General features: G+C 34.8%; 1 protein-coding gene across 1 annotated transcript in view; it reads left to right on the top strand.

The window, feature by feature from the left end:
• LOC138146493 (WD repeat-containing protein 19-like) overlaps nt 1-12,443 on the top strand; it is a 154,033-nt gene that overhangs the window by 71,005 nt on the left and 70,585 nt on the right. The window contains exons 13-15 of the mRNA XM_069068410.1: nt 69-216; nt 2,319-2,523; nt 7,614-7,773. Of these exons, the coding sequence (XP_068924511.1) occupies nt 69-216; nt 2,319-2,523; nt 7,614-7,773 (513 nt within the window). The remainder of the gene's footprint in view (nt 1-68; nt 217-2,318; nt 2,524-7,613; nt 7,774-12,443) is intronic.

Here is a 12,443-nt window from a genome sequence, read left to right on the forward strand (position 1 = left end):
TTGCAAAAGATAATTATATGTGAATCTTTTGATATATAGATTATTTTAAATACATATGTTCATTCTAGGTAATTGATGCAGTGTATGAAATTCCAAATTTTCCACCAACCATCAAATGCATTCTTTGGGAAAATTGGTCAATGGATAAAGGTGTATTTGTGGCGTATGATGATGACAAAGTATATACTTATGTCTTTCACAAGGATACTATACAAGGTACTATAATTTCTTTTTGATTAAAATACTCAATGCCATGTATTCAAACATATTAACTTTTTCCTTTTTTTAAAAATTAAGTTAAATTTGTTTTTGTTACATTTTAAATTCTACCCTATACTAGAGAGGGATTTTTTTCCTTTCAATTATGAATTTAGAAGCATAAGCAAACATAACTATGTCAATACACAGAGAACATCATCATATACATAACTGTATATGGAACCATGAAGTTCTGTTATGAAGGGTTTGTTCTTAAATTATATATATATATTAAATTTAAAGTAGTAAAACAATTAGATTTTTACGACCCTTCCTGAGATTTTTGTTTTATGTATTTAAAATTTTTTATTAATATTCTTTATTATTTTTTTCAATTTTTATCACTTCTCATTAGCTGCCCTTATCCTCTCATAAATATATGCCTTCCCTTGTAATAAATGAGATTGGTCAAATAAAGCAATTCTGTCCTTTAGCCATATCTTTATGTCTGGTTTTGTACCTCTGGTCCATCACCTTTTTTCAGGAAGCTGCAGGTATACTTTGTCATCAGTCTTCTGGTTACTACATTGATCAGTTCTGAAGCCTTTGAGTTGCTTTCCTTTCTGTTATTGTGATTATCATGTAAGTTGTTTTTCCTTTCTGTTCATTTTACTCTGTATCATCAGTTCAAAATTAATCTTCCCAGGTCTTTCAGAATTCTTAATATCTGTCATTTCTTATGGTGCAATAATATTCCATTCCATTAATATACCAGTTTCTTTAGTTATTCACTATTTGATTGGTACCTGCTTTGTTTTCACTTCTTTAGGATAATAAAAAAAATGGTGCTGTGAATATTTATTATATATTTGGATCTTTTTTCTTTGACCTCTTCTGGGTAGGAATCTGCCTGGTGTTTCTGGTATAGTTTAGTGATTTTATGTGTATATTTTCAAATTATCAGACTGAAACAATTTAAGTTACACCAGGAATGCATTTATGTGATTGTCCTTCCATAACTCCTCCAATATTTGCCAATGTCACCTTTTGTCTTCTTTGTCAATTCAGTGGATGTAAAGTAGAACCTCAGGGTTGTTTTAATTTGCATTTCTCTTTTTGTTAGTGATTTGGAGCATCTTTCATATAGCTGTTGATGAATTGCATTTTTTTAAAATGACCATTTAGCCATTGGGGGAATGGCTCAATTTACTCAATTTTTGACAAATTTGGATATTATTGCAATAAGGTTTTGTCATTGCATTTGTATGTTACTGAAATACATGATGTTTCAGTGTCAGTTTAGTCTACATTTTTCAGTCTGAAACATTAATCCTCAGGCTCTTGATCAACCACTTACTAAGTTTATAGTAAATACTTCTGTTGTATCTAATACTTGGATCAGAATTTCAAATTAAGCTTGATAAATTAAAACTTTTATTCAATGTATTGAGCAAGTGCTTATTGGATGACATTCAAATTAAGGAAAAATAACAGGTTTACATTAAGGACTGATGGGTAATTTGGGTTAAAGTATGATTTTAAGTAAAATTCAAATCTGAATGACCAGAATTGTTCTTTTACCTTTCTGTCAGAAGATATCGGTGAAATATTTTAATTCACTGGGGGTTCATTATAATTCTGTCTACCTGCTATCATCATAGCTAAGATTTCCATGTCTACACTTCTTTGATGGCATTTAAGATCAACATATATTTTTACCAAATATTCTTTTGTAGAGAATAGATATTCAAGTATCAATAATTTTTTCATTACAGTTGTTAAATATTAATTCAAATGATGTAAAAGGGAGAAGGTAAAGGCTTAGCCAGAGAAAAGTGGCCAAATCATAGAAAAATGTGCCTTCCATTTAGTAGGTACCTACTATATTTCTGTTGATTTTTTCTTAGCTATAGAGTTCATCAATAAATGAACTGAAAATATATGTAAAGAAGGGGGATGATGGGAGTTACATTTCTCAGTATTTGAAGATTCAACATTTTCACAAATATCTGTACTGATTATACTGACTCAGATATGAGTGTATTTTATGTTTTATCAGTCACTGGGGAAGGATTAGATATAAATGTTTCTAAAAATAATTTTCTGATTTTATTATGTAGGGTCCAAGGTAATCTTGGCAGGAGGCACAAAGGTTCCCTTTTCCCATAAGCCATTGCTCTTGTATAATGGAGAATTAACCTGCCAGACACAGAGTGGAAAAATAAACAATATCTACCTTAGCACCCATAGCTTTCTCAACAATTTTTCAGATTCAAAAAGTCATGAGCTGAGACAAATACTGATGCAAACTTTAATGCTAAAAAGGTAAGTCTCATTTTTATTTAGTTGAGAATAATCATCTACTTTTGTTGTCTAGTGTGATATTATTACTTGGTATTATGTATGTCATTGATCTATGAATTGACCAGAAAATAATTATAACACATTATCTAAGGTGCTTCAAAGTTCTAGTTACTCTTTGAGTTCCAATTTCTAACATATGGATGACTAGTCTTTTACTCCCTTTATTCTTTTCCCCTTGCCTAGCAATCTTGAAGCCATTTCATATGTTCCACAAAATCACAGAATTTGAGTTGGAAAGGGCTTTATAGATTATCTGACCCAGTCTGTACCCGAACAAGAATTCTCTTTATAAAATATTCATATGCTCATATAACTTTTACTTGAAGACTTCTGGAGAAGGGAAAACTACTAACTCCCAAGGCTGATCATTCCACTTTTGGATGGTTCTAATTATTAATTTTTCTCTTACAAAACTCTTCACAACTTGGTCCCCTCCTTCCTTTCCAGTATCCTTATACTTACTCTCCCAGTAAGGTTGCATGATGTTAATGGGATATAAGATCTTCCTGCCCATTAATAGGCTTCACATGGAGCCCATTAAGGGAAGCTTGATGATTAGGGGAAGCTTGTTTTTCAAGACTTATACCTTTTGATACTTTGTAATTAGGCAGTGGGTCTGAGTGTTGTGATGCTCTCTCACCCTGAAGAAAGGTATATATACTCTGAGGTTAGCATTTTGCTTTGGGGCTCACTCATTGGAAGAGTGGTCTTGTGATTTGATTGGATGAGACTCTGGGTAGCTGTTTAAGCTTTGAAAAACCCAGGTGCTGGGGTATGCATTGCCTTGGACAGTTGGATCCGTCTGTTGATCTATGCTAATTTTTTTTTTTTTGGCTTTTTGGAGGGCAATTGGAGTTAAGTAACGTGCCCAAGGTCACATGGCTAGTTTTGTGTGTGTGTGTGTGTGTGTGTGTGTGTGTGTATATTAAGTGTCTGAGGCCATATCCAAACTCAGGTCCTTCTGACTCTGCAGCCAGCACTCTACTCACTGCACCACCTAGCTGCCCCCTATGCTAATTTCTCAGACAGTTAGAAGCCCTGTCTATTGGTCTTTATTTCTCTGCTTGTATTTTCTTTGTTTGGATTTTTTCTAAAGTTCAGGGTGCTGACTTTTCCGCTGAACTAATGAATGTAATTAAAAAGATTGTTGACCCCTTGAACAGCTGTCTTTCCTAGTAAAGCAGATCTAAGAATCTGTGCTAGCCCCATCCTGGGTATGCCAGTGTGGTTTCTGCTACAGACTGACATTCTTGTTTACCTTTACACAAAATATTCCATTGCCCAAATCTAGGCATTTTCATTGACTGTCCCCATGCCTGGAAATCTCTCTCTCCTTATCTCTGCCTCCTGACTTTCTACAAGTCCCTGCTAAGCCCCCAATTTGACTCTGAACTCCTCAAGAACATGGTCTGTTTTCTGCCTTTCTTTGTATTCCCAGTGCTTAGCGTGTTACCTGGCACATAGTATAATACTTTATATATGTTTATTGGCCTATTAACTCTTATGTTATTTTGAGAATGCCATCTCTCTCTGGGAGGCCATTCTTAGGTCATTAGTCCAAGAAGTGTGGTTAGCTCAGGATAACTCTAAGCCTTCATTCCGCCAAGAAATCCTGGTTCTTTCCTAAATGAGCCACATTTCAACAAGTCATCATACAATAATGGTGTTTGTCATCCAAGCAAAAAGATATGCAGTACTTAACTATATATAATTGTTTTTTAAATTATATATAGAATTAATATAAAAATAAAATGAAAAACATATTTAAGGACCATCTTACCATATACCCATAACTTTTCCCGGACTCTGACTGCCCAAAACTCAAAAATTTCAGAAATAAACAAGTTCAGGAGACTACACCTAAATAGGCTAAACCTACAATATGTCACTATCCTCAGTCCAAGCAAAAGTTTTTCCTAAAGCTGCTCTACTAATGGCCTTACAGGGCATCAGTGTCTAGATTTGGTATAGGATGGAAAATTAGCAGCTGAGATTGTCTTTCAATATCTCTTGTTTTATGATCATGGTTCTATCATTGATGTCAGCCTCTGACCTTGTTCTCTTACTGTTACCTGGCTTTATTGCTCATTGACCGGAATCTATAGGACTCTGATCAATTTATTGCCTGTTTGTGGTTAACAGAATAGTGAGGTGCAGTCTAGGACAGGACCAGACATGGAGCAAGACTCTTTCGGTCCCAATCACTATCTTGCTTCTTTGTTCCTCTGGTCCTTCGATTGACCATACTGTGTTTGTGTGTTCAAATTTTCCAGTGGTCAGTAATTATGGCATTTCCCCTTTGATCCCCCCAATCATAGCTGGATTTGGTAACTCCTTTCTCCTTTCCCACCACACAGTCAGCACAAGATGAGTGGGGGTAGAGTCAGGTTATTATATTTATAAGGGAGATTCCTTACTTGTTATGGAAACTTTTGAAATCTAGTAAGTTGTTTATATTTACTTTATTTGAACACTTAAATTAGCATTGCAGGGGTCTACTATGAAACTTAGTAACGAGTACATCCAAGTATTTGAGTGGTGACAGATATAAGGGTGGACAGTTTTGAAAAGGGGAGTTGGGAAGAGAAGAGGAAGAAATTAATGGTTTTTTTTTTTGTGAGAGCTTAGTAGCCAGGCTAACTGATTCTTTTTGGGGAAATCAAACAGCCTTTGTTGTTGTGCTCAAGTGACAGAGGTAGATGTATATATGTAATGAAGTAATCTCACTTTAGGGAGAAGAGAGGTGCAGCTATGGGTGGTGAAACTGCTAGGATGTCCAGGGAAGGTAGACAAAAAGGCTACTTACCTCTACACTTAACTGATAAGGTATCCTGTAGGAGAAACACTGAAGTGACCTGTTCCTGTACTCAGTGCAGTTGAGACACTGCACTATTTGTGAATGAGTTACATTTTTACCCATGTACCTGTAGAGCAAGTGATGGAACTAGAAGAAATTTAGAACTGATTTTTCAGTTTCTTGTCTTCTCTGCTACTTGGGGGATTAGAATGGCAACTAAATGAATGTTGTGGTGTTTGGTGCACATGAACAGTTTTCTGATATTAATATGTGTATGTATTCTTATTTCATTAAATGCTTTCTAAAGTTATAAACTTAACATCACTTAAGAAGTGATCTGATGAAGCACAGACAAGAAGTTAGGAAGGAGAGAGAGTAACTAGTAGGGAGAGCATGAGCCTGGAGATTTCATTGGTAGACACAAATAAAATATATACTGATGTCAGAATCTAAAATATATTAGGCAATAAGTTAGTGAATTACAATTAGCATTGCCCCTTTGTGGTAACTGCAAGTGGAACCAGTTTTAATTTTTCATTCCGATGTGTTAGTACCATGCTTTTGTACTGAATTGTGAAACTTATAGGAAGCTATTTAAATTTAACATTCTTAGTTTGAGAAGTGTGAAATTCTCAAGGTATTTTCTTCCTGTTCATTAAGCCAGGACTTTTCCATAAAAGTTAACTTTTATTTTCTTTAGTAATTACATTGGGAAAGGCAGGGACTGCTTAATTTATTGATTTGCAATTGATCACTTAGTTATAAATTGGTGGGGGAGAGGAAATCTGGAGTATTATGTTCAATTCTGTGTACCACATTTCAGGAAGAAGTAAAATTTCAAGGTAGATCAGGTTGATGAATAGGACTAGACGCCATGTGAGATGACAATCTGATAAAGTAACCAGATTTTTAGACTGAAAATTTAGGGAAACGTCTGTAGGGGAATCTTTATTATTGCAGGCAGGGGTGTGCTCCCTTTCTTCCCTTTTTGCATCACTGCCAAAGCTAACTCTGCCCTTTCTCCCTTCCTCAGAGATTTTAGGAGAGGTGTGGGGAAGCCTGGGTATTATTGGCATATTCTCTACATGACACTGAAGGAGGGGAAAAATATAAAGGGAAAGAGAGTTCTTTTTGGGTGACCTTTTTGGCCTCTGCAGAACTGTCTTTGAGCTCTGAGATTCTGTGAAAGAACAAGTGCTGTTGACTTCTAAAGTGATGTATAACCTCACCTTGAAACCTGCTTCAGACTTTCCAAAAGGCTTTGCCCTCCTCATCTTTTTCTAATTAAACCCTTTTTTCCAAATACTATAATCGAAGTTGTTTTAAGACTTGCTTATTGTTTTTCTTAATTACTATTATCATAGGTGGTGCCAAAGTGCACAGAGCACTGGGCCTGTAGTCAATATGATGAGAGTTCAAATCCAGACTCAAACATGTACTAGCTGTGTGACACTGGGAAAGTCACTTAACCTCTATCTACCTTAGTTTCTTCAACTGTTAAATGGAAATGATAAAAATACCTACATCCTAGGGGCGGCTAGGTGGTACAGTGAGTAAAGTGCCAGCCCTGGAGTCAGGAGGAACCGAGTTCAGTTCCGGCCTCAGACACTTAACACCCACACAAAAAAAAACTAGCCATGTAACCTTGGGCAAGTTACTTAACCCCAATTGCTCTCAAAAAGGCAATAATAATAATAATAATAATAATAATAATACCTACATCCCAGGGTTGTTATGAAGATTAAATGAGATAATAGCTGAAAAGTAGTTAGCGCAGTGCAAGTCACATAGAATGTGCTTCCTAAGAGCTTATTCCCTGCTCTTCCTTCCCCTCACTCATTTTCATTTCAAATATACAATACTCAGCTACATTATGGATTCGAAAAGATTCTTTTTGGGCTAGCCTGAGAACCTAATCACCATTTATAATGTTTCCTCAGTGGTAATAGTCTTAGTTACAAGTAGGGAAAGGACCTTTAGAGATGGGAGTTAGAAATTAAGGAAAGAAATGATGAATATAGGCTGTGATCTGACAAAGGAATTTCAGAGTTTTTGACTGTGAAAATGGAAAATTTGTGGGCATTGGTGAAGTCAAGGGTATGACCATTACTTTGTGTAACAGGTAGATTGGAAGACTAGGGAGCTGAAGAGATTGAAGAATTGAGATATTATTAAGGAATTTGAGGGGACATCAACATGTATATTAAAGTCCCCTAATGTAACTGGACAAATAAATTTCTCCTGCCTACTATAGATTCTCTGAAGCATGGGAAGTATGCAAACTTCTGAATGAAACATCTGCTTGGAATGAATTTGGCAGTGCCTGTCTGCATCACATGGAAGTGGAATTTGCTACACGTGTGTATCGTACAATTAGAAATGTTGGAATGGTGATGTCTTTGGAACAAATAAAAGTAAGTTATTGCGATTTGTATATGTTGTGTGAGAATATGGAAAAATATAAACTGAACATAGGGATAGCCTTACAAGCAGAAAGAACAAGGAACTGCCTGTGTGATGTGAATCGTCCTGAAAGGATATCCTGTCTAGTTATATTTTCTTCATTCACCTGGAGTGTCTGAAAATTTCTCTTTTTTTGGCGGGTCATTTTTAAAGGGATTCTTGAAAATGTATAATTTAATTGGGGGTAAAATATATTTTAGTGGAGAGACTATTGGATTAGAAATTAGAAAACCTAGGGTCCAGTCTGTGACCTTGCAGAACTCACAATCACTCTAAATCTGAATATTTTGCACCTGTAAAATAGTGGGTTTAGATTGGGTGATCTTTAAGGTCCCTTCCAGTTCTAACATTTTCTATCATCTGTGTTATTACCTCAGAGGGACAAATATCAGTTAACCCATGTATTAGCACAGATTAATTTATCTGATTTAAATCCATTTACCACTTAGCAGAGAACAGGGCCTGGAAGAATTAACATTGTAGGAAAGGTACATTTTAATTAGGGAAAATGAAAAGGGAAAGTTTAAGAGAATGCCAGAAGAAAGGCTTGCTGTAGGTCACTGAAATGGAGAACTATGAGTAACCAAGAGAAGGGAATAGAGAATGAAGGAACAGAGAATGTCATGGGGAAGGGTGTTTCTAAAAAGGGCTGTGGCTGTCAGTATATGCAACATTTGATATCTATGGTTTCCTTTTAGCATTTGCCCCTTAACAAAAGGTTGAAGCTGTGTTTCATTATTTATAATCTAGAACATAGGTGTCAAACTCCAGACCACAGGTGGGCTGCAAATCTCCCAAGTGGCCTGAACCAGATTTAAATGTAATTGAGAAATGTCAAAGAAAATAAATAAAAATACAATACAATATAGATAATGTTAATGTGTTCTTTTCTAAATCAATATATTCCTATAGCTAAACATTTCTATTTGAATTTGACACAACTTATCTAGACCCAATAATGCTCATTGGATTTAACCTGAATTCATCTGTTTTATAGTGTTTTCATTCATATTATAAAATCATTGTGAATATTGCTCTCCTCATTCTGCCTTCATTCTGTTCATATAAGTTGTCCAGGATGTTTCTTAAAATTCTTTTTCCCTCCTCCATTTTAAAAGCAGTTAATAAATATCCAAATGTTTTCAACGTTCACTTTTATAAGATTTTGAGTTCCAATTTTTTTCTCCTTCCTCCCCCTCTCCCCTCTCCAAGATGGAATGCAATCTGATGTAGGCTATACATGTACAATCATATTACAATGCATATTTTCACATCAGTCATGTTGTGAAAGAAGAATCAGAACAAAAGAGAAAACCACAGGATAGAAAAAATAAAACAAAATGAAACGAAAAAGGGTGAAAGTAGTATCCTTTGATCTGCAGTCAGGTCCATAGTTATTTCTCTGCATATAGATAGCATTTTTCCATCATGAAGCTTTTGGAATCGTCTAACATTGTATTGCTGAAAAGAGCTAAGTCTATCAAAGTTGGTCATTGCACAGTGTTTCTGTTACTGTGTTCTCCTGGCTCTGTTCACTTCACCCAGCATCAGTTCATGAAAATCTTTCCAGATTTTTCTGAAATGTGCCTGCTCATCATTTCTTATAGAGCAGTAGTATTCCTTTATATTCATATATCACACCTTGTTGAGCCATTCCCCAATAAATGGGCATCTCCTCAGTTTCCAATTCTTGGCCACCACAAAAAGAAATGCTATAAATATTTTTGTACAGGTGGGTCCTTTTCCCATTTTTATGATCTCTTTGGGATATAGCCCTAGAATTGCTTTTCCTGGGTCAAAGGGTATGTACAGTTTTATAGCCCTTTGGGCATAGTTTCAAATCACTTTCCAAATTCTTTGATTAGTTCACTACTCCACTAATAATTCATTAATGTTCAATTAATTCCAATATGATATAAACCATTTGGGAAAATAGGAGAAGAAGGAATCCTACTAAATTCCTTTTATGAAACAGATACAGTGCTGATACCTAAACTAGAGAGAGCCAAAACAAAAACAAACAAACAAAAAAAACTATAGACCAATTTTCCTAATATAGATACAAAAATTTTGAACAAAATACTAGCAAGGAGGTTACAGAAATATATCACCAGCATCATAAACTAAGAGCAGGTGGGATTTATATCAGGAATGCAGGGTAGATCAACTCTAAGAACAGTTGACCATATCAATAACGAAACCAACAAAAATTACATAGTTTTTGACAAAATACAGCTCCCACTCCTTTTAAAAATACTAAAAATAAATAAATCATCCTTAAAATGATAAGTAGTATCTATCTAAAACCATCAGCAAACATTATTTGTAATGGGGATAAGATACAAGCCTTCCCAATAATATCAGAGGTGATTTAATATTGTACTACAATATTATTCAATATTCTTCTAGATATGCTAGCTTTAGTAATAAGACAAGAAAAAGAAATTAGGACAGGCAATGAGGAAACAATTATCATTCTACAGATTATATGATAGTAAACTTAGAAAATCAACTAAAAAACTACTTGAAATAATAAGTTTAGCAAAGTTGCAGGATATAAAATAAACCTACATATATCTTCAGCATTTCTATATATTACCAAAAAAGTCCAGCAGGAAGAGATAGAGAAATTCCATTTAAAATAACTATAGCCAATATAAAATACTTTGGAGTCTACCTACCAAGATGAATCCAGGAACTATATGAACCCAATTACAAAACACTTTTCACATAAATGAAGTCAAATTTAAGCATTTGGAAAAAATATCAGTTCCTTATGGATAGGCCAAACCAATATGATAAAAGTGACAATTCCGCCTAAGATAATTTACTTATTTGGTGCCATACCAATCAAACTACCATAGAATCATTTTGTAGAGCTAGGAAAAACAAAAACAAAGTTCATTTGGAAGAACAAAAAAGCAAGAATATCAAGAAAATTAATGAAAAAAAAAGATGCAAAGGAAGGTGACCTAGCTGAACCAGATCTAAAATTTTATTGTAAAGTGGCAGTCATTGAAACTATCTGGTACTGGCTGAGAAATAGAGTGGTAGATCATTGGAATGATTAGGTACATAAGATACAGTATAAATGACCTTGGTAATCTAGTGTTTGATAAACCCAGAGAACTTAGCTTTTGGGAATAAGAGCTCACTATTTGATAAGAACTACTGAGAAAACTGGAAAACAGTTTATCAGAAGCTAGATATAGACCAGCATCTCACATTGTGTATCAAGATAGTTTTGAAAAGGGTACATGATTTAGATTTAAAGGGTGATACTCTAAGCAAACTAGGAGAACAAGGAATAGTTTACCTGTCAGATTTATGGAGAAGGGAAGAATTTATGACCAAATGAGATAGAGAGCATTAAGAGATATAAAATGTGTAACTTTGGTTGCATTTTTCTTTTTGCTTTTTGGAGGGCAATTGGGGTTAAATGACTTGCTCAAAGTCACACGGCTAGTTTTTGTGTTAAGTGTCTGAGCAGATTGTATTAAATTAAAAAGTTTTTCCACAGACAAAACCACTGTGACCAAAATTAGAAGGAAAACTGGGAAACAATTTTTATAGCAAGTGTCTCTGATAAAGGCCTCATTTCTCAAATACATAGAGAAATGAGTCAAATTTATAGGAATACAAGTCACTCCCCAATTGATAAATGATCAAAGATATGAACAGGCAGTTTTCAGATGAAGGAATCAAAGCTGTCTATAGTCATATTAAAAAATCCTCCAAATCACTACTGATTAGAGAAATGCAGATTAAAAGAACTCTGAGGTATCGCTTTACACCTATCAGTTTGGCTAATATGACAGAAAAAGAAAATGATCAATGTTGGAGAAAGTGTGGGAAAATTGGGACATTCTAATGGTAGAGTTGTGAACTGGTCCAACCATTTGGAGAACAATTTATAACTATGCCCAAAGAGTGATCAAATTGTGTATACCCTTTGATCCAGCAATACTACTACTAGGTCTAGAGATAAAAAAGGTCAGAGGAACTACCAGGTCTAGAGATAAAAAAGGTAAAAGGACGATGTACAGGGGCGGCTAGGTGGTGTAATATATAGAGCACCAGCCCTGGAGTCAGAAGGACCTGAGTTGAAATTCAGCCTCAGACACTTAACACTTAACTAGTCATATGACCTTGGGTAAGTCACTTAACCCCAATTGCCCTCCAAAGAGCAGGAAAAAAAAGAATGGGGGCTATGGTCAAAAATATCACAGCCAGCAAAAATTAACCATAATCCTTAATGGAAAAAAAAGGACAATGTACAATAATAAAATAAAATGCATAAAATATTTATAGCAGGTCTGGTGGCAAAGAATTAGAAGTTGGGGGGATGTCCATAAATTGGAGGATGGCTAAACAACTTGTGATACATGAATGTAATGGAATATTATTGTGCTTTAAGAAATGATGGGCAGGTTGATTTCAGAAAAAAACTGAAAATATAAGAACTGATGCAAAGTGAAGTTAACAGAATTGAGAAAATACTGTACATAGTTAATAGCAATATTATGCAAAGATCAAATGTTATTGACTTAGCTTAATGATTCAAGACAATTCCAAATGACTCATGATGGAAAATGCTATCCACATCCAGAGAAAGAACTGA

This window comes from Petaurus breviceps, unplaced genomic scaffold (genome assembly GCF_028583685.1).
Source record: "Petaurus breviceps papuanus isolate PSGF00001 unplaced genomic scaffold, PetGlider_PUasm1.0 140, whole genome shotgun sequence".
NCBI classification, from domain to species: Eukaryota; Metazoa; Chordata; class Mammalia; order Diprotodontia; family Petauridae; genus Petaurus; species Petaurus breviceps.